Source organism: Pipistrellus hanaki (assembly GCF_964339955.1).
Source record: "Pipistrellus hanaki genome assembly, chromosome: 5".
Lineage (NCBI taxonomy): Eukaryota > Metazoa > Chordata > Mammalia > Chiroptera > Vespertilionidae > Pipistrellus > Pipistrellus hanaki.
In genome coordinates, this window is record NC_140507.1 from 13,316,280 (window position 1) to 13,342,947 (window position 26,668).

The 26,668-nt window shown below is 41.3% G+C and overlaps 1 protein-coding gene across 4 annotated transcripts in view; it reads left to right on the forward strand.

Annotated features, from left to right (window-relative positions):
* Positions 1-26,668, forward strand: part of EBF1 (EBF transcription factor 1) — a 386,949-nt gene that overhangs the window by 217,164 nt on the left and 143,117 nt on the right. For all 4 annotated transcript variants that reach the window (XM_084884650.1, XM_084884648.1, XM_084884651.1 and 1 more), the window contains exon 7: positions 22,940-23,021. In XM_084884650.1, the coding sequence (XP_084740776.1) occupies positions 22,940-23,021 (82 nt within the window). The remainder of the gene's footprint in view (positions 1-22,939; positions 23,022-26,668) is intronic.

The window sequence follows — 26,668 nt, forward strand, 5'->3', positions numbered from 1 at the left end:
AAACTCTCTAAGCTTCTGCTGGCTTTAGACTCATATATGACTTGAAGGGAAGTTAATGGGCAGCTAGACAAGCACCTCGCTTCTCTGGTATTTCTGCCAAATGGTGTCTGGTCTTCCCTTGAATGTGTGCAGTCATGGGGAACCCATGGTCTCAAGAGGCGGCCCATCTCTCACCATTAGAGTGTTCTCTCCTTCTGGTGAGCAGAAATCTGCCTGATGAGATGTTCACTCTTTGGTGCTAGTTCTGTCTAATGGACTTTTAAAGAACAGAAATGCTGCTTTTTCCACCAAGAAAATAATTCAGGCACAATTCCAAGTCACTGGCCTGGATGAAAAGACAGGATGGTGAAGTGCACAGGGAATGGGGCGAGGCGTGGGGGGGGGGGGGGAGGGAGGGGAAGGGGGGGCGGTGGTTGGAGTTGGGTGACTCCTCAAAGATAAAAGCAAAACAAACAATGAAAATGTGAGTGGGAGAGCACATTCAGGATGAGTATGAAGGCCTGTGCCAAAGTTGAAAATACGGCAAATAGGATGGTATCATTGATTTCATTTGGTAAAGTTATGCTAAAATGTGGGAGAGGAGTCCTCTCTTCTCAGCCCCTACAAACTGACCTACAATCCCCTTCTCTACAGTGGGCTCCACTGAAACATGTGGTGTTTTCTCTCAAGGTATCCCACTCTTGGGTCCCTGATAAGCAACAGCCCATTGTTATGCAAATGGTTGCTATTCCCAGGGGGTTTTGCTGAGCTTGGTGAGGGCCTCTGCTGGGAAAAAAAATGCTTTCAGCTGTCTCCTCCTGAGGTGATATCTTTATAGAGCAACCAGAGCAGACAGCATTCTGGATTTTGTTCTACACAGTGCCCAAAGTTCTAGTGCCTTCCATTTCTGCCTCCCTTACACACACACACACACACACACACACACACACACACACACACACCCAAGTGCCTTTTCCTTCTTACACACTCCAGAAGACACCAGCCCTCGAAGGGGAGAAAGTTAACTGTGTCACTTCAGACCCCGAAGAAAAGGTACACATAGCCTTGTTTTCTCTCCTGGCCCCTCTTTGTCAAGGGGACATCAAGACTCCCCATTTGCTGGTTGCCATGAGTTGGTTTTTTGAAGTCATTTTGAATCTTTTCAAGAGTAGGTTACAAGGGAATGCTTTCAACATCCCACATGTGGAAATGTTTTCAAGTTTTGTTTATGCCATCTCCACCCCACCACACGCCACCTCTCGTCTCCAACACGGTATTGTCACGGTGCTTGCTTATGCAGAATTTCAGCATCTTTTTGTGTGCTTGTTTGTCCCAAATTGTGCAAACACAGGAGGCGAGGGCACCAAGTCATCAGTCCATTTGCTTGTCTACTAGCCTTTCCAGCTGGCTGTGTGGTATGTGACCCTAGACTGTACTTTGAAACCGTTTTCCTGAGCACCAAACATTGCCCAATTTTCAAATAAGAAGAGAAATTCCTTTGCATCACCATCAGTTTCTCACCATCGCATGCTCTTTGAGGGTGTGTGAAGGGTATTAGTACTTGAGCTAGATATGAGCAGACCCCAGGAAAACAAGTTGGGCAACATGGTCCCCGCCAGGCCAAGTGCAACTAAGACACTTTGCTAATAAACACGCAATGAAAACATGTTTGCAGTGCTTATCATGGTTTCTTTTAAATATTTGAGTGATAATTTTTTTAAAGCAGCATGTTTAAGTCTTTAATGTTTCTTAGATATAATGTGGAAAAACTTAGCTCTCAGACACAGAATGAAAGTCTTGGTAAACCTAGGTTTATAAAACACGAATCTTTGTTTAGAGTCATAAATAGAAGCTCTTATCTGTTCATATTAGTTTAATGGTAAAACGGGGAGTGTGGCAAAAGAATTCTAAAAACCATTTTTTGTACATTTGTTTCTTGAATGACTCTAATTTAAATCTTGGGCACTGTATTTGAGCTAAATCTTTGTGGCCAAAAACTACATAAGAGAATTCCCAGATATAGATATACAATCTTCAGGGGGAAATTTTTGAAAAAAAGTTTTTGTAAGTTTTGCATCATTAGGTGATTATGTATCTTCTGAGTTTAGTAGGCAAGAAGAAAAAGGTAGGTGGAAATGGGCTTCCTGAGCTACTGGTTTGAAAGCCTGTCAAAGAGGGAGCATAATAAAGACCCCGTAGGACCCATCCCAAACTTTTAAATATGCAGTTTAAAAATTTTTGCTCATTTCAATGTCTATTCTAGCAATTAGTTTCTGGAATTAAGATGGGACAGCAGAGGGAAAGAAAACGATAATAATAATAAAAAATCTAACCATATGGAAGTTTGGGCACACTCCAAAAGACAGAGAGTTTCCAAAATCAAGGCAGGTGGAGAGAGTTGTTTTCTATGAGAACTCAGCACCCAGAGCTGTGGCTGTGCACAGACTCCCAAGAAAATCCCTAGCCTTCTTTGACCTTAGAGGGTTGTCACTGTGTGTAGTGTCCAACCCAGGTGGGTGAATATTCTACTTCCGTCAGTGCCAGAGCTGCCTCTGACACAGGTAAAGTGACGAAAAGAGACACCAGTTGAAGTAGCATTGTTTCTCTTTGTGAATCTGATGAAAATATGGAGGCTGAGGTACACCCTCACTAATTACTTTGTGAAACATGAAATCATGGCTCAGAGGAGATATAAACTACTCAAGTCAAGCAAATAAGTCCCCTCTTCCATACCGACACCCAGTGACCATCCATTTTTCCATAAAAATGTAGATCCGCTGTCTCCCTGTCAATGTTTTCTGCATCACATCATCCCCTCCCTTTTCATCACTGCCACTGGGCCTTCATTGTTAGTCAGGTTATCCTGAAGACTGGCCAGAAGCAAAAGACTACAACTTACTACATCACATTTGAAATAGACGTTGACCACATTTGTGGGACTGTCATTGTTCCCAGTGATGCTCGTTCCATCTTTTAGAGATGAAAGTGCAGGTGGTTATTGTACAACTCTTCACCACAAATTATGCACCGTATGTATTCCACATTTGTGCCTGAGTGTGCTGGCAGGCTTTGTTAGTCCCTGCAGGTATGTCTGTGTGTGCTTAAATGTATGTAATATGTGAATATATATTCATATGTATATGTATATATGTGTATATATTATATGTAATACATGTATATATAATAGATAAATATATATAATATATATATTACTGGAGTCCCCTGTGTATAGTTTATAGTTTGGAAAGAAATCATCTTCCATCATTCCTCACTCCCTAGCTGTTGTAGACTGGGCAGAACATCATTTGTTAACAGCGACAAAGCCGCACTCATAAACGCCGACATGTTACATTAATTTATAGGCACTGAGTGACTTATTAAAAGTGACGTGTGAAATATAACAGGGCCCGGTATGGATGATTAGGTTTCGGGCTTTGAATTGTTGACAAGGCAGGAGTAATGAATTGCGGGACACTGGCTCCTGCGTTTCCCCCTCATTAGTCAGTATTAGCTGCATTAATAGTAATAATTGGATATATTCATCATTTAAAATGTTTTAATAAATGTTTGGACAGTACCCGATCGGAGCTGTCAAATATTAGGCTGGAAGGGTTGTGACAAGAGAAAAATGATGATGTTCCTTAGGTGAGAGATTTATGCAGCTTTGGGATGCCAGCCTTGACTTTCATTCCCGAAGGAACCCGAGTTCAGATGAGTTAGGGATACCAACCTTGGAAATGGGAATGCTGACTCTCTTCTGCTTCATAGGACATTTCTGCAAGAAGACTTTGGAGAAGGATAGAGGATGTGCCTGTGACTAGTTTGCTCAGGATGGTTTCCTGGGAAGAGATTACATGCGGATGCAAGTTAGCTATGTGGTCTTGGATAAGTCGCTTCCCCTTTCTGAGCCTCTGTTCCTGCACCTGTGAGATGATTCATTTGGGTCCCTTTGAGAGCTTACATTGTGTGAGTTTGATCATCAACTGTGATCCTAGAAATCGAGGTAGACCTCTAAGTGACTTCCCCAGCCGACTTCCCCTTCCTGCACACCCACCAGTCTTTAGTGAGGACTGATGCGTGGGCTCTGATGAGGACGGAAAAGATGGATGAGACTCATCTCTGGCCCCTAAAAGGGTGATCATGAAACATTGTTGAGTACATGCAGCGTTATCTAACTCATATGGGCATGATTATATTTTCTATAGTAACTGGAGTCTAGATGCATCCCAATTTTGTGGTTTAATTCTTTATTGATCTTCCTCTGTTACTGTGGTCAGATTAGGGCTATTGTATTACCTACAAAAGACCTGAGGGAAGGAGGCTCAGTATGCATTTAGATGGTTCCTAATTCCAGCCCATTCCTGGGACCTCACTATGCAAACACAACTAAACAAAGCAAAACAAAAGTAAGTGTATGGTTAACTTGCATTTGAGCACATATAGATTTAGACCAATATGGAGAATGACTGAGGTCATGTAATAATAATCCTATATAATAAAGGCTAATATGGAAATAGACCAAACGATGGACCAACTGAACAACTGGTCACTATGATGTGTGCTGACCACCAGGGTGTGTGTGTGGAACATGGTGGGCATTGGCTGGGGCAGGATGGTGGAGCAGGTGAGCCGGGGTGCCAGATGAAGGGGGGCTCTAGTCACTGTCATTGGGGCGAGCCTCTGGTGGTTACTAAAAATTCTTTGCTCCTGTGCACAGTGGTCTTGCCTGGCACTTGCACCTGCTGTCAGTGCCATAGCCACCACTCACAACCACAGCCAACGCTGGAGCCACCACTCATACCTGCTGCCAGTCCTGATCTCTCAGCGCCATCATTGGGTGTGAGTGGCAGCTGCTGGCCCTGATTGCCCCTGAGGGCTTCTCCACCTTCCCCTGCTCCTGACGAGTGATCAGGGCAGCAGGTGTCAGCGGGTTCAAGCACTGTCAGTGCATGGGAGCAGCGGCAGCAGGAGTGGGGCTGCTGGCAGACAGGACTGGGGGCCAAGGTGGGAAGTGCCGGGCTGGGGCACAAAGGATGGGCTGAGACACATCCCTCTGCCTACCACAGCTGTGTGGACCACAATTCCTTTCAAGGTGCATGAATTCGTGCACTGGGCCCCTAGTAACAACAACAACAACAACAACAACAACAGCTAGTAATAATAGACTAGCTAAACTTTATTGAGCACCTACTGCATGCCATTCAAAGCCCTTTGGACTCTACACATATTTTCTTATTTAATCCTCACAGTATTTCTCCCAGGTAGGTATTATAATTCCTGTTTCACAGATGAAAAGACAGAGGCTTAGAGAGTTAAGTGGTTTGCTTAAGATCTTATGGCTGATAATTGGTAGAGCCCAAATTGGAACCTCATTTGTCTGACTTTAGATCTCTTCTGCCTCTAACATGGTGGGGCCTGCTCAGTTCAGATGGCGTAATGCAGGAGGGGTGTTGTCTGACTCGAGAATATTTGGAAAAGTGTAAACAGGATGGTGAAGCATCTGGAAATCCTGAACTGAGGTGGCAGAAGAATATGGTTTGCTTATCCTGGAACAGAGACCTGGGAAGATAAAGAGGCCACTTGACCTCAAGGGTTACCTTGGGGCAAGGGGAGGAGTGCCGCTGTCTGGATGCAGGCTAAAAGTGAAATTTCGGGAGCTGACTGACAGGAGGGCAGAGTTCCGTTCTGAGGATGAGGGAACTTCATCACAGTGCTGTCCAGTTTGGTTGGGAAGGGCTGCCTCACCATGCTGGGACTTTCTGTCAGAGCTTGGATGAGCCTTCCTCCCTTGGGGATCCTTCCCACCACTTTTCTCCTCACTTACTTTTCTCCTGTTTCACTGGCCTTAGCGCTAACAGGAATGCTCGGCCCCTGGGTTTTGTCATGGCTGACTCCTGGTCTTCAGGTCTCAACCAAAATATCATTTCCAAGAACTTCATTGACCCTTTCTACCAGCAATCGCTTCCCATCTGCCTTCTTTCCTCTTTATACAGCTCTAACCAGTGGCAGACATTTCTTGTTTATGTGTGAGGTTTTGTTTTACTTCCCCCCTCCCCCCCCTTTCTTTCTTCCCCTCGAGAATGTCAAGTCCAGGAGGCCTTGTCTTCCACATTCCATCTTCCGTTCCTAGGACAGGAGTAGAGCTGCCAGAGCCACTGTGTGTCAGGGACATCAAGGAAGGAATTCCTTCTTTGGGAGGGAAGTTACACTCTATAGATCCTATATTATTCACTCCTTCTTGCAGCCCAAGAGTACCCCATGTCTCTTTGCCTTATTGGAAAAACAAAAACACTTTTTGAGATTTTAAAAGACCTCAACACCAGCTCTTGGTTGGTTTAGAACCAGTGCTCTTTATATCTAAGATAGCCCCCATTCTCATCGGTTTGATTTACTCCCTCAGGACCTCTGTGGGCATTCTGTACATCTGCTGCCATTCAACTTGGGGTTCATGGGTACTAGCATGAGATTTGGCATCATTTATGTGATGTATATTTAGAATACACCAAAGAAAAAAAGGTTGGGTGATATGAATGACACTTTATAGAACTTGTGTTTATTATTTCAGACGATATTCTCTATTTCAGGAAAAAAATTAAGATTATTGCCACATAGTATAAAACTCTGGGTGTTATTCATTAGTACAATTTGGTTTTGCAAGCATTCCAGCATATGGTCTTTTACAATAAGCCATAATGCTCTGCACACACAGTTCACAGCTAGAATGTCTTAGGGGCTCTTGGTGCTCTCAGTTCATTTATTTTGGCTTCTCAGTTATTTCTCAGTTTTAAGTGGCATGTAATAAAATAATATGGCTTACAAATCACATTTTGAAGATTGCATAACATGAAAAAGAAGGATAAAAATCTGTATATAATAGTAAATTTGTGTATACATGAAAAGACTGGGAGAAGAGATGTAGGTGTTTTTTTTTTTTAATTTTTAGTATGTCAACATTCTTTTTTAAGAACAGGAAGTCAACACTTATAATCAGAAAAAAAATTTAGACACTATTCTTAAATATGCCAACTGAGATTTAAAAGAGGTGTCTATATTTCAGATATCATATAGTAATAATAATAAAAATGATTATGTGATGCATGATGGCAGAAAAGTGGGAATTGGTAAGGTCACATGCAACAGCTCTTGCTCTAGCATCTTGTTAGGCACTGGAGAAGCATTTTTTTTTAAGGCAGCATTTGACTAAGCTAATTCCGGACATTTCTCTCAACTCCTATGCAGTTGGTTTTGAGTTGCAGGAGAGATTTTTGGCTCAGGCCAATGGAGGGAGTATACATAAACATGGGGTTTATTTTGTCAGGGATGTTCTTGAGAGACTCAGTTCTTTACTGATCTCTCTCTTTTTTTTGTGGCCATTTATTTACTTTTGAAAATAATCTCCGGACCCTTACTTCAGTGAAAATAAGATCTGTTCTTATGGCAGGGATCAGTCGCTGACCAAGGAGGCTCTAAGAATTGAGTATGAATTCAGTTTCTGCTGTTTTTAACCTACCAGCTGATTGGCTTCATTTCCATAAGTGATGGATGTTGCTTCAAATATTTTCAGAAATTCCCAGCCCTGGCATTAATAATATTGCTGCCCACCTTCCAATTTCTTTTTTTTTTTTTTCCTTTTCTTGCCTTTAAGTGGGGCTCATGATGATGGACATTCTTACCCATTACCTTGAACCTTACAGAAACTTAGGGGATGAGTGACTGGAAGAAGTCCAAACTGATTCTGCTCATCTTTTTAGTGAGTGCACAAGAAGAGAGGAGATTTACAGTTAAGGTCCCAAATGAGAGCTGGATGTTAAAGTTTTTGTTGAGGATTTAGGAAGGCTGAAGTTAAAACTGAGTGTCTTCTTGGAGGTTAATCCACCCAGCTCTGGAACGCGTCTTGCTGCCTGTGATACTGACACGGCAGACAGCTGAGGGTGAGAGCCCCTAAGCTAGCCTCTGTGCAGGCGTTGGAGGTGTAATGATGGCCATGCCAGGGTTCTGGGGCACAGATGTTTGTGCCCTAAGCTATGCATGCAGTGGAAACACAGGATGCTCCATGGGCTGGGACCAAAGGGGAGCTGGGACAGGCAACTGAGCCATTAGAAATGTCACTTGACTATATTGCAAAGCATGAAGTAACAAGCCTTTTAAAGTTCAAACTGACAATGTGGGCTAAAAAAAGCATGGCAGTGTGGGATTCAAGGGTGAGAGAGTTTTTTCTTGTTCTTCTAAAAGTGAAAAGCGCTCAGTTGCACCAAAGAGAACCACACCAATATGGTGGCCAAATCCATGGCCAGTGGAAACCATCGGAGGTGATTCCTTTCTACATGATGGTCTCTTGTCTCTAAACTCTGACTCGAGATGCTCATTCCTGTACCAGAGAGCCAGGGTGAGGAGGCAAGCAGGGAAAAATCATCTTTCACCCTCTGAATAGTGATAAGCTAGTTGTGTAGTGAACAAGAACATGAACTTTGGCCTAGTCAGACCTGGGTTTGAATCCAAGTTCTCGCACTATATTTGTGACCACAGACAAATGGACTACTAAGACTGTTGACCTTAATAGTTGCTACCTTAGGGTTGTTGTAAGGATTAAATGAAATGCTATCATAAAAGTGCTCAGCAAATGATCTTGCACATAGTAAGCACTCAAATAATAGTAATGCTAATAAGAACAAAAATAATAGTAATCATGATGATATTATCATGATAGCAGCAGAAGTAGAAGTATTATTGCCAGAAAAGGAGGAGTTTATTCACCAATATTTGTCTCATTTCTCTGAAAGTCCTAAAGTAAAAAATTTGATCCACATCCAGTTACTGCCATACAATTGATAATTGTGATACATAAACAAGATTCTGCCAAACACTGCGGAGGAAACAGGATCGTGTAAAATATGATCCCTCCCAGGAGATGCTTATAATCATAGAAGACATGTAAATGCAGATAACCAATTACAAGGTGCTAAGGAACCAGTATGGCATAAATCATGGCTGTGAGAAGTTAGATAGGGCTGTTTTGGCCCATATGATCAAGGAGGCTTTGGCATTGGCCTTAAAGAATGGATTTGATTTATTTTCAGTAAACAAAATTCCAGGCAGTGGGAACAGTATGTACACAGGCTTGGAAATGGGAAATAACAGACTTCCAGGGAATGGTGAGGCATTTGACCAAAGGTTAAGTGAAGGGCATCTTTGGAGGAAAAAAATGAACTAGTGAGTTTTAGCTGGGAATGGCCCCAATTGTGGTCACTGAGATTAGGCAAAGTGTCAACTCTAATAATCCCTTCAGGTGTTCTCGGCCAAGTGAACCAGCCTGACTTAGGCATGGATAACCCAAGTACAAAATGACTTTGGTAAGAACCATAAGGAAGACACTCACAAATCTTGAATGCCTTAGGTGTATGGAGGAGTGAAGCGTTAACTCCAAACGGGAGAATCTGGGCAGTCTATTGGAAGTGGAAGAATCTTAATCCGACTGGATGGATGGAGGGATGTAAAGAGAGAAAGACCTTACAGGCCAAATAAATGATTGAGCTAAAGCTTTGAGGTTGGAGAAGACTTATTTCCCAGTGAATGTGGGCCATATTATGTCTGTGGGCTCACAAGGCTATTCTATTTGGGGATAAAGACCAATAGAGTTTCCTGCCTGTCACTTGGGTAAAATAGAGGACAGATGAGAAGGACCTCTCACTTGCTGTTTCTTCACATTCCACCTGAGATGTATCTCTAGTAGGGAAATGGAGTAAGTGGATCCTGTCCTTGATAGACAAACACAGGGGAAGGGGATTGCAGTGGATGTCTTGTAGATCACCAGAGTGACCAGGCAGGAGAAACCTGCCCATATCTGTGCCTGTAGCTTACTGTCTAAGGGGCCAGGACAACTGCCCATTTGATCCATCATCTCATGTCACGCACGAGCCCCACCTCTGATCTCATCAGGAAGGGTTTACCTTCCACTCACAATGAACAAACTACTACAAATGCTCCATTTAAGCCAAAGATGCTCTCCTTTCCTCTGAGCCCCCATCTTCTGGACCAGGCTGTGGACCATCTGGACATGAAAAACTGAGGCACACTTTTTAAAATCTGTGTTTCAGAAAAAGGGAAGCAGAAATGTAGCCTCTACTAAATGGTTGTCATTTAAGCCTGGGTTTCTTTACATTACTGTCATGCTGTCTGAAAGAAAAATAATCAGGAGAAAGAGCAAGCTGAGTGCCTTCCAGATTGGCTACTTAATGATGACTTTGCTATCTGATGGTGACTTGGTTTTGAGTGGTGTGTGTGTGCACTGGGCATGCTCCTCCCATCCTCTTGAGCAAATGGGTTTGAAGAAGCATTACCTGAGAAGGTAGCATTTGTCCGGTGGGCCTGCTGTTTCTTTAAAGAATCGAGGTGTCTCGGCTTCTGAAATGCTGAGGCACCTGAACTAATGCTAGTTTACCACTAGCTGGCACCGAGTGTAATGCCAGTGTCATGTTACAGTTAATAGTTATTCTGGTGACTGTCATCACTTACACTGAACAGGGGATCTCACAAAAAGTATGACACCATTACGCCCGCTAATTCAAAGGCATTGTGTGAGCTATGACAGACCCCAGTTATTTGCCTTTTATGCTTATTCAAATGAGTAAAGTCTAGCAATTTAAATGGAGTGGAGGGAGAAGAAATTTTTAACACATTTCTGTAGATAAGCCCAGGAAGGGTCAACTTGGGGGGAAAAAAAGTTGTGTTAAGGAGAGTAATTAAACAGGCTGAGAGATTGAATATTAGTGCTTTTACAGAGTGAATGAGGATAAATTCTGTTAATTATATGCCTTTCTCAGTACTAATGTGATAATAAAGTACTCTAATTCTGGAGAGGCTTGTCACAATCTCAGCTAAAACACTGACCCTTCTACTAGGTGAGATCAAGATGCAGCTTATAATGCTTTCTAGCAAAAAGCAAGAAATCAGAGTTAAGTGGGGTTTTTTTTTTTCTACCACTCTCAGTGTGTTTAGCATAGAAAACTGCTACCCAACACCATCAGGAGACTGTTGGTGAATGGACTGTCTCACTTGAGGCACGGAAGCACTTATGCTAGCTTTTATGTTTAGTTCCTAAGGGAAGAAATGTGAGCAATTCAAAGAGTATAAATAGCCCAGTGCAGGATTCTAGTACAACGATTAACAGCATCAAAAAGATTACCCTCAGAATGCTGGTGACATTTCAATATTTGAAACTTTAATCTTATAAAGTTATGACATTGTGAATGAATGGGAACTTGCGTGAGGGCAACAGAGAAATGAAACTGGATGGTTTACAGCATTCTAATTATGGTGGGAGCACAGAGGAGAGAATTTAGGGACATTTCTTTGGGAGAGCCAGGGCAGTGCCCTCGTACAGGTGATATTTGAACTTGTCTTTGATTAATGATTAGTTGTTCAGGTGAGAAGGGACAGAAGAGGGAAAGAGGAGGTATGCCAGGAGAAGTGGTTTATTGTGGATGCAGCATAAAGTCAGAGGCAGAGGGTGGAAGTAAGGAGTAGGCTTGGTTCAGGTCATGAGGAGAAGGAGTGTTTTTGGGCAGAAGGAGACATTTTTTAACAAATTAAAGTAGGCATGAATGCATGTTGATTGTTGCATCCCCAGTAGCATAAAAACCTAGTTTCCTTGAGAGCTCTTTTGAACTTCAGTTGAGCCATTCATCCAATGGGGGTGATTCTACCCACCCCTGAACCATTTTTCAAGAGTTTTATTAGAATATCAATTGAACAAAAAGGTTAAAAAATAGATTATTTTAAAGCAAATCATAGTTTCAAGCAAATCATAGCCTGTTACTTTTTAAAATTGATTTAGTGATGAATTATTGCTAATAGAACCTAGCGCAAGTGTGAATACTTATTTTTCACCCAAGGAAATTTATCCCAGTGTGTAACAGAAGCCTGCTATTTTCACATAGTTGCACTTTTAACTTGATCCAAGGTTAGGCAGTGAGCCCTACACTATAGTCTTTCTCTCTGTTATGAATTGTATCATTGCCCCAGGTCTTGGTTCTGCTACTTATGGTGTGTATGGGACCTGGGGCTCAGCTCTTTTACTAACCTTTCTGGCCTCAGTATACTCATCTGAGAAATAGGGATATTAATAGGACCTAACTAATGAGGTATATAAAGATTCATTGGAATGATTCCTGTAAATGCCCAGTGCCTGGCACATGCTGAGTGAAGTGGGAGCTTTCTAAGTGAAAATGTGAGGGATTCCAATGCCAGGGAGGCCTGGCCTGATTCACGTATCCTCCCAATAAATGTAAGAAGGGATAAAACTTGCTTGTAGTGGGTTGACGGTGGTGTCTTCTTTCATAAAGTCTCAAATTGCAGATTTTTCAGGCTATTGATTCTTATAAAAGTATGTCATTGTGAATGAGTAGGAACTTGTGTGAGGGCAATAGACATTCATTCTTCAGATCATACAATCTCTAGTACTGTCATTGGTTTTATATGCAGCCTCGTTCACCCATTGAAGCTATCTATCTATCTATCTATCTACCTACCTACCTATCATCTACCTACCTAACCTACCTACCTACTTATTTATTTATGTATTAATGATGGTGACTTGAGAGGAGGCCATAGGATGTTGAAGTCTTATAATCTACAAGTTAGCAGGGCTCAGTAGAATAGAATATTTTCTCTTTTACACACATCCTATTTTAGGATTCTCTGTTTTGCCACCTTCTCAGCTTCATCATTCTGCCCACATTTCCATCTCCACTTGATTCCACCTTTCTTGGAGGGCATTGTGTGACATGAGCTCCCTGTACCTTCTCTCTTCCCCACCTATCAGAGTTTCCTTGCCATGTGATCTCTGTTAGGTGGAATTCTAGTGGATTATATTCTCTTAAGATTCATCTCTAAGAGTAGAATTTTTTCAGGAAACTCAGTCTCACATTTTTCCAGGTTCAACTCCAGTAGAACAAAATCCATGTCTGGTTTTAATCACTCAAATAAAACCCCCACAGCTAGCTTGGTTTGGGCCTGGTTGGATTGCTTTGGGTTATATACCTATCTCTAAAGCAGGCTGGCCTGGATCACAGGTGCTGTCTTGCCCAAGTGTAGAATGAGTTCATGCCACTGAAATGCTAGGACTCTTGGGTGGGAGCCAGGAAGTTCTCCAAAAGGACAGTGGAGGTCTGTTACAAAGTGGGGGAAATGGGTTCTGGGCAGTTAACTCACAGATTCCTTCCATAATCTTGTGAAAACTGTGGACTCATTCAACAGAAAACAAATGTGTGCAAAAATTTGGGTACAATGTTGAGGTCTTCAAGAACCCCAGATAGGCCATTCATGGACTTTAGGATAAGATTATCTAGACTAGATAAATCCTAAAGTCTCACCCCATTCTAGCATTCTTTGTTTTATTAATCAGTTGTCGAGATAAGAGATAAAAGCCTCTTTGGAGTTTTGTTTCCCACATTTCTGCTTTTAAACTGGAGCTGTTTAAGAGTGATGTGAAGTGGGGAGCAGGAAAGGGCAAAGGGGTATGATATGGAAGCTACAAAGCACCTCAGAAAGGCTAAATTATGTCACTGTTGGTCAACAATATTGCTTTAGTTTCATTTTCCATCAGCCTCCTTATGATATCATAAGAAATAATGCTTAATAAAGTGTCAGACTCTATTTTGCATTATGATTTTAAAATGATAAATTTATTCTTCTATTTTTATGGACTAGAACACACAGACTTATTGGATCACCCATAATATAAACTGGAATAATTTGGAGCTCATGAGATTATTATCATTGCTCTGTGGGCATGAGACTCACTGGTCATTTTTATTTGGAGGCTGATCCTGAGCTTTAAATCCAAATTAAGGAGTCACTTGTTTTTGTCTGAACTCTGCTTGGGTGGGGTGTTGGAACACAGTGGTTTTTCTTGATGAAAGCCATTGCTCAAATTCATTATCCCCAGTGGTGCGTGAGCCCGGAGGATGGGAGGCAACACATGGTGATGCTGAGAATGGGACCAGGGAGGATGTGTCCAAGAAGGTGAACAGACAAATGGAAAGAGATTTTTTTTTAAAGGGCTGTGATGATTTAAATAGCTTCCAAAATAATTTTCATCCTTAGCAAGATGTCTTGCTTTTCTTTGAACAGCATTTTCTACTGATGCTTTTTGTTCCTTTCTTTTTTTTGGTAGAAAAATGGGTTTGTTTCTTTTTCTTGAAGCAAAAAAATTTTCAAATAGCTTTCTTTGGCAACCAGGAAACTCCTTTCTTTCTCTGTGTCTCATGCTGGGGATGAGGTGGGGTGAGTGAGGGAATTTAACTTTTCAGAGGTGATTTGACATGTGTTTTTACACCAAGTCTCATGATTAGATGGCCTTCCCTTCTCTGAACTTCACTATTTCTGGTACTAAAGATTATCATTGCATTTATCAGATGGTATTGACATGACTGATGATTTTTTTAAAAATTAAATATTCATTCTTAAGATTTAGTCTACATCAAACATGTTTGCATACCTCACCTCCTAACCTTCTTCCAGCAGGACAAGTTTCCAGACAAATCTGATGCAGGGGGCCTGGGAACTATATTTTGGTGAACTTCTATAAGGACAGGGAGGAAGTTGGCTCTCTGTACTTAGTGTGTTGTTAGGGCTTAGAAAATACTTATTGAATGAGCAATGGACTGAAGGATGAAATGGATGACTTAAGGAAATAAGCTGAACCAAGAAATGGAAAACCATCAAGTATTTTTAGCACTGGGTCTCCACAAAGTCATCAGAAGGATCTGTAGAATTTTGGAGAGATGACATCCATTTCACACTATTTGTTACATTGCCTTTTGTCCCTTTGAGTTATACTTAAATATTTTTAAAACAATGGCAAGTTTAACCTATACATATTATTTTAAATTTGAGGAATTTTTAAGTAGGAAACTGGGGACACGAATGATGTGGAATCTGCCCAGTTGATATACTTTTATGAATTATGTGTATGGGAAACTAATAAATGATCTACATTTTACAGAGTGTGAGATGGATAACTCTTAACTGTTCTCCTTTAAATTAACTAACAAATCTTAAAGCATGAAGACTTGGGCAAAGACACCTGTCATTATTTATTCATTGTAAAATGGGGGTAACATTCTCTAGGTATTATGCTGAATGATACTTAGATTTTTATAATAATAAAGTTGTGGTTTTTTTTTATTAAATAATGCCTATTTAGAGAAAATTCAGAAAATAAAAAATATGGAAACAACTTTTTTTTTGCTATCAGAGTTAACTACTCTTAATATTTACAGTCAGTTTAAGTCAGATTTTTTTTTACTGTTTTTCATATACAGTCATACTAGATGCTGTGGGAATAGAAAGGTCCTTTAAGCATGTCTGTAGTGTCATGGGGGATGCAAACGATTACTCAGCTAACTGGAATGCAGGATGTAAAGACCAGTACAACAAGAGATGTAACAGAGCAGAGGAGGAAGTTTTCATGGGAAGGTTTCATGGGCATATGCGTTTATGCTCCACCTTGATGGCTCAGGAGGGATATGGGAAGTTTAGAGATGGTGTGGGACCCAGGAATGCAGCCTATAGTGAAAGCAGGAAGGAAGCTTCATGCTCAGGGCATAGGATGTAACTTGATGTGACTGAAGCAAAAAATGCTGAAAGGTGAAGAGTAGGGGACCATTGTGCCCAGAAAGATATAATCTTGACATTCCCAATCCAGACCCTGACAGAATACCCACAACAAGTTATTACTTTTTAAAAATATATATATTTTATTGATTTTTTACAGAGAGAAAGGGAAAGGGATAGAGAGTTAGAAACATAGTTGAGAAAGAAACATCCATCAGCTGCCTCCTGCACACCTCCCACTGGGGATGTGCCTGCAACCAAGGTACATGCCCTTGACCAGGATTGAACCAGGGAACTTTCAGTCTGCAGGCCGACGCTCCATCCACTGAGCCAAACCGGTCAGGGTAGATTATTACTTTTGAAGTATTCAACCTTTCTTGGCAATTATTGAAAAACTCTATCATCTCCAGAGTTAGAGTTTTCTTGAAATTTTGATTTTAAGTGCTTTTCTTCTCCTTTCCTTTCGGAGAAAAACTTGAACCTAAGTCACAATGCTAGTAGTACAATTGGAGGTAAGGGGAAAAGAATTAATGACAGGTTAGGTTCTCTGGGGATATTATTAACTTGAGTAAATGAATGACACTGAATGTTTATACTTCATAAAGTCTTGGAAAAAAAATAGTGAGGTGAGTGTCCAGAAAACCCCACATGTTTCACTTACTGTGGATTTGAACTTTCTGATCTCTCTCTGGCATTTATCACCTCCACAGAGGAAATTAATACTGAAACCTTTTGAGTCTTTAGGAGGGAAAGTGAAATTCTCACATCAGATTCTAAATGAATATGTTTTAAAACCTTAAACATGTGAGTATTAAACAGCCTTTCATTTTCAACCTGTGGTTTCCCGTCTGCAAGAAAGGATTAAAAGATACTGACGTGTGTAACTGGTAAATACAGAGAGTACAACTGAATCCTTAAGACGCTGTTTATTGACTCCTCCCAAGAGACCCGTATCACGTTGGGTTTGCTTTGGCTGTCATTCTCCAACTTTGCTTTGGCTCTGTGACCAGACTCACCCACTGGGCTCTCATTATTGGTTAAAATGCATTTGAAATAGGTAATAGTCATGAGAAAAAATGGAGCACATTAAAAATTTATAATTGGAAATACTGTGGTGACCATACCAGAAAATGTTATGCTAACTTTAGCTCTAATTGTGGATGAATTTGATCGTGATAAGAGTAGAGCCAGATATGACAATGGCCATACTCTCATAGGAAAACACATAACATACAAAGGAATGAGTTTAGTGGATATAGGCTTTGGAGCCAAATCATCCTCATTCAAATCCCAGTTCTACCACTTCCTAGATGGGAAACTTTGGGCAAATTACATAACTTCTCAGCATTGTTATCTATAACACGAGAATAAAGACAGTTCTGAGGCCTGATGCCTGTCTCAATCCTATCCCCACGTCAGCAGGAGCTCTGTGTCCTGTGGTTCCTTGCAGATCATGTTGCTTGGAATGGAAACAGTTTAAGACACATATGTCCTCAGTCTGTCCCCAGCCTTAAGAAAAATGGACCAACTCTTGGGTTTGTTACCTGCTTCATTCAAACTATTAGGATGATTCCAAATGTCTGTCCAGGTAATGTTTGTACCTTAATACATTGTGGCAAGAAGCACTTGGCATTTGAGGAATATTTGTCAGAGAGTATCTCTGAAGATGAATGCCTTCTCTACCACACACAAGCCTACACTGCTTTGGACTAGTCAGACTTTCTCATCTAACTTTCCATCAAACCTTGCAGTAGACAGTGTTAAACTACAGCATTCTTGCTCTGACTTCTCCCTTTTATTTCAGAATAATTGTAATTTATTTTTCCCCATTTGGCCACAATTGATTTGTCCTCTCCACTCTCCTTTTACGATCCTGCTGCCTTTTCCTGCCTTTCAGAGAGACCGCTAGCATGAGGACACCTATTTGCAGTGGGTCCTTTTTCTGAAAACTATTTTTAAATTCTTTGGTCTGTTGCTATGCTATCCCAACACCTTTTTTTTTTTTTTTTAAGTTCTTGCCTCTAATTATGTTCTTTTATTAAGGGCAAACTCTGAGCTCTAAGGTAATGAATGATTTTCAAGTTGATCATGTTCACCCCTTCAAGCTGAGAACACTTTCCAAAAATGCCCAAGATCTTAGGTACCTTGGCCAGGGGAAAAGGTAAACTCCTTGAAGTCAGTGGCCAATAATAGGGGTAGCCACATGCTCCCCCTTAGGATCCCCAAGATAGTGCCACAACTTGGTGTCATTCCACTTTCCACTGTGGTGGGGAGAAGAGGATTTGCTTCAACTACGTAGAATCCCTTCCCAGATCTCATTTTTCCTCTTTCTTCCTTTCTCGCCTCTCAAGCATAACTTTGAGTCAAGGCAGGTCCTCTCTCAGCAATGCATTTTAATATCAGAAAAGGAGAGAGTGGGCCTGGCAGTGAGCAACCTTTGCCCGCACACAGCCTGCCCCTGTGACATCTGTGGGGTTTTGGCTGACTTCTGTGTATCATATTTTCACATGGATGATCTGTACTCTACCACTTCTGTGTACCAGGGAACACAAAACAGTGTTGACATTGAAAATAGAGTTTTCTCTTTCTAGCTGTTTTAGCTTCCCTGTTTTCAAGGGCGGCCTATTATTTTTCATGGCAGTGGCCATGGGACTCTTGTTTACCTCTCTCCACGGAGGGCTGTCCTGAGGCGCTGTTGGTATTTCTGAACTGGCCCCTGGCAGCTCGGGTGGTCTGGGTAGACATAGCTGCTTTCTGATTAAATATTTTCAATTTGGGAGGATTCCTGGACTCCTGGAAAGTCTTCCTCGGTTATATCTGGGCAGTGGACTTGGTCTTTGGAGGCAGACGGCTCTGTGCTTCATTGTCAAAGCAAAGATAATAACGCAGTTCATGGAAAGAGGCCCTTTGAATCATGAGGCATTTCCTTCTCACCCTCCAGTGAGTGTCTGTGTGGGAGCAGCTGGAGGTTCACACAGAAGGGACCCCACAGTTGTCTCCACACAGCTGTTTCCAGCATCAGGCCAGTGTGAGTCTCTGTGTCCTGAATATCTTTGGGAAGGATCGTCTGCCACATAACCATCTGCAGGCATAAGTCAGAGGAACTTTAAGGGAGCCTTAAGACTGCAAATGGGGTTTTTTTATGTCTTGGTTTAGGTGCGCCTTGATGCTGTTCTTTTCCAGCCTGGCCATTCTGAGAGCAGCTGAAAACAGCCAAACGTGATTTTTTAGAATTTGTTTGGGAGAGGTAAAAACTCAACCTGCTCAGCCTGGATGTATTGCACTGCTTTGCATAATAATTAATGATGTACAAGCTGTTGCTTAATGGACAGTTTTACTGTGTGTGCCCTTCAGTTGTGACTAGCTGGAGTCCTCCATGATTTAAGCGGCTACCTCTCTTCTTTATGTGTGTCTTGGCCATTGCATCAAGCTGTTGGAGTCATACTGTCTCTCCTTGGTTTCTGCTTCCTCTTTCCTTTTTGTAGGTCATTCAATGAACTTATGCTTAAATCTCACATTCAAAGAGAGGAGAGTATTTTCTTGTATCTGAAAATCTCCGCATCTCTGAGTGCTAGGCAATGGCCAGTTCACAGGGATAAATGATGAAAATAATTATTACTCTTTCTATGCTTGTTGCTATTTAAAGACTCCACATATGATGCTCATTTAATTATCAATAACCCTCTAAAGTAGGGTCTGTTATCCACTCCCCCCTTTTACAGGTGAGGAAATTGAGGTAAAATAACTTGTCTAGAGTCACACAATTAATTCAACAGTGAAGCTGGAATCATGATGAAACCCATACAGTAGTCCTGGGAGAGAGATAGTGTTATTTCCACATTTTAATGAGGCCACTGAGTGAGGGTCAAGGGAATTGTCTAAATTTACCCAGGCTTGTCTTATCTCCAACCCTAGCTCTTGTGCAGTATTCTCCACTACTGTCTGTATTGTAGAGGTCCTGGATTCTGTTTGGTTGCACAGATATTTACTGGAAACCCACTGGGTTCTGAGTCCTGTGCCATGTGCTGGTTATATGGAATTGGCTTTTTGTTATTTTACTTGCTTATATAGATGAGTCAGATCCCTGTGGCTAATTCGGTGAATTTTCCTTTTGGGAAAACTTGTAGGTGCCTCTGGTGTCCAGTACCATGCTAGTCACATGGAAGCTACCTAATATACTGAATAACTATTGGTTGATAAAATGTGATATCAGTTAATCATTGAATAAACACTTTTGTTCTAGCAGCCTCTGTGTTCAATTCAGTTAATGTTTAATGACAGGCTGATGTCTCACATTTGCCTGGCCAATGAACCTAAACACTATTTTTAATACGATGCCACACTTGGTTTTATGACCGTCACTTTCCTAATTGAGGTAGTAGACTAAAAAAGCTCAATGTCAAAGGATAGAGCTCTTACTGGGTTCATTTTGAAAAGCTAACATTATATTGGAAAACCCAAACAACTAGTAGTGCAGGATGCTAGTACTAACTCTTATAACTAATAAAACTGTGTACCTGTTACCACATCTCCTGCTCTCAATTTTTTCATATGCACAATGAGGAAATTAGACTAAGTAATGGTTAAGGTCACTTGTTCAGTTCTGTAATTCATGAAAAACACACATATTGTAATTAGTCCTTTTTAGTAATGCTATGTATTAGTTTAGTTTTGGCTGCAGTAAGTATCTTAATTCTATTTTCTTAGTTTTCTTGCCTTTTCAATGGGTTGATAATTTCTGGCACTCCTAATCTATGACTTCTGTGAGGGTTCAATGAGATAACAGGGATACACATGCTTTGAATAGTATAATACACGTAGGAACACAAGATGACGTTATTCATATTGAAAATTAATGATAAAGTGTCAGGTTTCTTACCACTCTTCCTCCCACCTCCAAAAGACTGGAGGTGGGTCCTGGCTGGGCTTTTTCTCGGAGTTTATGGGACTCTTTGGGACTGTACAGGGTCAATAAAGGCTTTGTCCTGCTGCAGGTCCGTTTCCCACGGCTGGGGCAAGACTGCCACACTCTTTCTCCTGACACACTGTATCTAACACACCCGCCACACAAACGGGGGTAATTCGTCAGACAAAAGTGAGGTTTTCAGTTACAATAACCTCCGCTTCGTAAAAAGCCCCCTCGGAATCTGAGACCTTCCCGTTGGGCCAGCAGACGTGTCTCCCTGGCTTTACAAATGCCTTAAAAGCAGCCCGATAAAAAACTACCCCGAATTTGTGTGCCCCATCTAACTCTGTCTCTTGGTGCGGGATATTTTTAACTCCTGCTTCTAGCTCCTCTTGGTTCCTTTAAGGAATTGTGATCAGAAGGGTCAAACACTTGGCATCTACTTAGGGGAAAACTTTGAAAGAATTTCTGAGGCTCCCCCTGGGGTAGAGCTGGCTCTCCCCAGAAGAATCGGCCTTTCAGAGCGTCTTTGCCACATAAGGGCTTGAGCTGGGCCCCAGGCACCAGTTGACGCTGTCTCTCCCCCACGACAGATGGGCAATTTCAGCAAGTGATCCTCTGTCGAGCTTCTGCCAGCATGCCGAGTGACAGGGCAGCTTAGGGTACCGGGGATCCGGTATGTGCCCCGCATAGCTTTTGTGCTAACGACGGGCTGCTGACAGGCGCCTTGCTCCTGCTCATCCTGGAGGCAGATCCCCGCTCCCTTAATTCTGTTTCTCTCTGGCAGAGCTGCATCCTGTTTGCCTGTCTTTCAGAGCCCATTTTGGCACCAGATGGACCCCCTCACGGTGGCTAGCAGTTGTCTGACTTGAAGAAGCCAGAGGGTGTGCTGACAGCTCCTTCTAACATAACCTGAATCTGGCTGTCAGCTCTGGGCTCAAATGGCTTACACACACAGGCGGCAAATATTATCTACCCTGGGGAACAAGGGAGGGGAGAGAATGGCAGTGCCCGCTACTACAATATTTACGTTGCCAGTGTAGAGATAATAATACTAATAATGCCTCTTGCTTGTACAATTACTCATATGTACTCTTATTAGTACAATTGCTGTTGATAATACAGTTAGTGTTCATATCAGTACTGTACTACTTCTGTTATTACTAAAACTACTATAGCATAATGGTTAAGAACACAGGCTCCATCCAAATTTGAGTTCTACTCTTTCACGAAGAATGTGTACTACGGTGGGAATTTTACACCATTGTAGACTTTAAGTGGGGGAAAGATGAAGAAGGGAAAATTTCTTTAAAAATTTTTTTTTCATTTCATTTAATTTTTTTCATCACCTTCTATCCTTCCTGTACCCTCTTCTACCTACCCCCCCCCATCAGCACACTGTTGTCCATGTCAATGAGTTCTTTCTATCTTTTTACTTTTTTGCTCAATCCTTCCACTTCCCCAACCTCCCTTCTCCTCCCTATCAGCCTGCCCTCTATACTTATAAGAATTTCACTGACTAGCATTTTAATGCATTCTGATATTTTGGGAAATTATTTGAGTCTGAAATCCACAGGCCTAAGTGAAAGGGAATGAAGATATTAAGGTGGCTTTTAAAATTGTTCTTTCCCCAAACCTGGGCAGGTATGGAAGGAATATGCAGGTGGCCAGCATGAATGCTTTAGAAGGCTGCCTTTGATATCTGCTTCCTTTACCTGATGGACAAACAAACCACTGCAACATAAGAAATAACTCAGAAAGCTACAGGGTGCCCATCGAACTTATCATCCATAACAGAACACTTTTGCAAGTTAAAGTGGGCACTATTAATACATTAATACAGCAGGCGACAACTGGGATTGTTCCTGGCAAGGTGGGATCTTTGGTCACTCTAAGCCCCTGGGCCTCACGTCTAGGAAATGTTTGAGAAGCCAAAGGACTTTAGTCAGTATGTGACTCTCACCTGCTTCTCATGGGTACTACCGAACTAGGGTATTTTATTTGGAGATGCTAAATTAAAAAGTGTCGACTGTTTCCTTGTGGTCATTCAGCATGTATTTTGCTGGCTCATAATCTGAGACTTTACAGGTTTTGACTTACATGTTATTAGGGACCGTGAGCAATTCTCAGGCCATTATAGTCAATGGGAACCTACCCTAAATGGTGGTGAAGACTTTCTCTCTGCCTGAGTGAGAACTCTTCCTTGGGGGCTTAATCCCTTTGCGGCTAAGAGAGCTGCTGGCAGGTCTGAGAGCTGTCCATTCCAGCTCGATGCAAAGCAAAGGCTAAAGCTTTCAAAGAAATACTGGTTCTAACACCATTCTGAATATTTCAGAAAACTGGCCTAGAATACACCGCCCAGAAGCGACGTACTACTTTTTTTTCTTTCTTTCGGTGTCAGGACTGAAATGCTAACCATGATCATTTCTTTCTTCACAGGTTCTTCTTGAAATTTTTCCTCAAATGTAACCAAAATTGCCTAAAGAATGCCGGAAATCCACGTGACATGCGGAGATTCCAGGTGGGTCTCTCTTGTCTTTCTTAAATCTCAACAATGACATGAATATCAGGAGAGGATACAGAGAGAGAGAAAGAGAGAGAGAGAGAGAGAGAGAGAGAGAGAGAGAGAGAGACAGACAGACAGACTTAGGCAGAAGATAGAGAGTAGAGAGTACAGTTGTTTCCCCAGAGTGGAGAGCAGGTGAGGTTCCTAGTCCCTCAGGTCTCTGCTGTCTAGGAGTTGTTGTTTTTATTAGAGAAGAATTAGGACCACATCACCTGCGTGCACTAGGTTGAGCCTAGGATGGCTTCCAGAATACTCTCAGTTTAAACTACTACAGGTTAAGTGAAGTACACAGAAACAATGAATTCTTTGCCTATAAGTTTACAACTGGAAAACTGGTACATAAGAGCTTTGTTCTGTTTTTAGAATTTACTACCTTCTTCCTTCCTCTCTCTCTGTTCTTCTATCCTTGGAAATTGTTAGCAATTATCATTAAAAATGGACTCCTGAAGAAGCAGGGTGTTTCTAGACTGACAGGGGTGACAGTTCTGTTTCAGAAATGTCCTTGTACGGCTCATGTAAATGTCCTGAAGCACCCATCCGACCTGCCAGCTTTAAAAGCATGAATGGTATGCTAACCTCACATAATTATACATTTTCTAAAAGAAAAAGAACGTGAGAACAAATGTGTTAACTTCTGAGACACAGAATGGGAGTTGGGTTTTAGTAAAGCTGGTTAAGTTCTAGGTAGGTGCTTCTCAAACTGGAAAGTCAAGAATCCCCTGGGGATCTTGTTAAAATGCTAATTGAGGTCTTGGGAGAGGGGGTGCAGAAATTCTACAAATTTAACAAGCTCCCTAGTGATGCCAATGCCATGGCCATACTTGAGTAGCAAGGTACTAGCGCCCCTCCTCCCTGTGTTGCTCTCTGTCTAATTTTATGGCTAACTTATTTGCATGGCCTTTGTTAAATTTCCCATCAGAGTCATGACCCATATAGGTATGCACATAAGGTCTGTATGGTGCTTATAGCATACTCTAAGGTGTAATTAGCTTTAAGGGGATTGAAATGTATGATCTTGAGAAGCTCTTGAAAATTTTTAACTGCATAGTCTCTGATGGAGAAAGGGAAGGGATGATTCTGAGCATTGATTTTTGAATGTCAAGATCTCTTAATCTCCAAGAAGATTATTTTTTAAAGGTGTGAGACTTATTGGTCTCATGAAAGAACGAATTCAGTGAAAAAAAGAAGACATTCTATCCTGAGATCTGAATCATTTTTCTAAAATCATTTGGCCTTGCCAACTTTTGACTTAACAGAGATGAATGGGGGAGAACCCTTAAATTTCTAGTTTCCCAGAAAATGTTTCTCCTGGCTGGATTCTGATCCCATTTTGGTAGACTTGGGCACTCTCATTCCCACACAGGACTTTCTGGGTTGCGTTGGAGTCAGCTTTAGGGGCAAACCAACACATATGACGCCACTAAGTGTGTATTGCTAAGTGCCTTGAAACATGAGGGTGAATTTTAATATAAACTGTTTGGTAGTTTGCTTTGCCATTGAGAGAAGCCCTATATCTCATTTGAACAAGCTTGTGTCAGAAACAAAGCATCTCCAGGCACAAAACAATTTATATCTGAGAGACATGTCTAATGGCTTTTAATACCAGGATCAACTTTGCTGTATTTCTCAGAGAAGCAGAGCTAGAGATGGACTTTGGTGACATTGGGAACCTAAAGAAAGAGCATTTGTGTAAGACTTCTGGGGACTTGTTTGCCCTTATAGGACCTTCTAGTAAAATGTCTGAAAGCCTTGAATTATAGGAATGTAGCTCTTATGTGAGATGAGAAACCAGTCTGTTATTTTTGAGTCTGTTATTTTTGAGTCTAGAAAGTTTTACAGACAAATGAGTTACTCTTTGTTTAATAGAAAGCCTACTGAGATGAGGAGACATGAGTTAGATTTCTGGAAAGCCTCCATTTCCTCAACTGTAAAATGGAGTAAAAGTGACCATTCTACTTATTTTACAACATATGAAGGAAAGATAACATTTTGCATGCATATGTAATTATAAATAATGAAATAAAATGTAAGCTTTTGGAGAAAATACTTGCAATAAACTAAAGCTGGGTCATTATTTCAGTACAGGGTTTCTCTAACTTGGGCACAGTTCACATTTTAGACTGGTTAATCCTTTGTGGGGACTGAGGGGTAGGGTCAGAGGAATGATATGTCCTGTGTTTGTAGTATGTTTGCAGTTGTCACTGGCCTCTACCACTAGATGCCAGTAGAGATACTCCCCTCCCCCCAAGTCATGACAAACCAAGATGTCTCCAGGCCTTGTCAAATGTCCCCTGGTTGGGTGGGAGTGCAAAATTGCCGCTGGTTGATAATCACTGGTTCAGTTCTATACTTGATGACTTCTGGCAGACTCTTCTCAGGAACAGTGGTTTTATCTCAAAGAGCACACTCTCTGTCTAGGCATGAGAGCTGCCCAACACAGGTCATATTATCCTTCAAATACATAATGCTTTATCTGAACCACAACAATGCTCTTTACTATGATTCTCCAACTGGTTCTAAAGTAGGTAGATTTGTCTCAATAGGGGCAGCTACCTTGGCTACCACAGAGTCAGTGTTTGAATTGAAGAAGAGCTGCATCTCTTTCTATCAGCAATGACAAATTCCTATTGCATCTCAGATTTAACCTGCTTTGTTCCATCACTAACTCCTTCCTTCCTGGCAGAGGATGGAGGGAGCCTATGACAGAATGAATATTGACTTCCTCTTCTTCTTCTTCTTCTTCTTCTTCTTCTTCTTCTTCTTCTTCTTCTTCTTCTTCTTCTTCTCCTTCTTCTTCTTCTTCTTCTTCTTCTTCTTCTTCTTCTTCTTCTTCTTCTTCTTCTTCTTCTTCTTCTTCTTCTTCTTCTCCTTCTTCTCCTTCTTCTCCTTCTTCTCCTTCTTCTCCTTCTTCTTCTTCTTCTTCTTCTTCTTCTTCTTCTTCTTCTTCTTCTTCTTCTTCTTCTTCTTCTTCTTCTTCTTCTTCTTCTCCTTCTCCTTCTCCTTCTCCTTCTCCTTCTCCTTCTCCTTCTCCTTCTCCTTCTCCTTCTCCTTCTCCTTCTCCTTCTCCTTCTCCTTCTCCTTCTCCTTCTCCTTCTTCTTCTTCTTCTTCTTCTTCTTCTTCTTCTTCTTCTTCTTCTTCTTCTTCTTCTTCTTCTTCTTAATTGACTCCTTTAGTTTTGTATCTGCTTACACTTACACATTTCATGAATTATCATTTTATGCAATTAGCACATAGTCTTATGCATGTAGGCACATGCATATTTATGCAATCAGAATGTATGAATTGCCTCAATATAATTCAAGTAAAACTTCAAATATCTCTTATTCAACCTTTCCATTTTTTCTCCAGTCTTGTTTCTTTATATCATTTCATGCTGGAAGCCACTCCATCCTTCTTGAATCCATCTTTTTCCTTGGATTCATAACAACATTCATTCATTCTCAGCTCCTCCGAAGATATGCTCTTATCTGCTCTCCTATGAATTTTGGTGTTCTCTAAATTTCCTTTTGAGATACAGAACTCTTTTCATTGTATAGGATCTCTGAGTATCTTCTCTACCCCCAGCATCTTAACCACTTTTTGGGCACTGAGAATTCTTGAG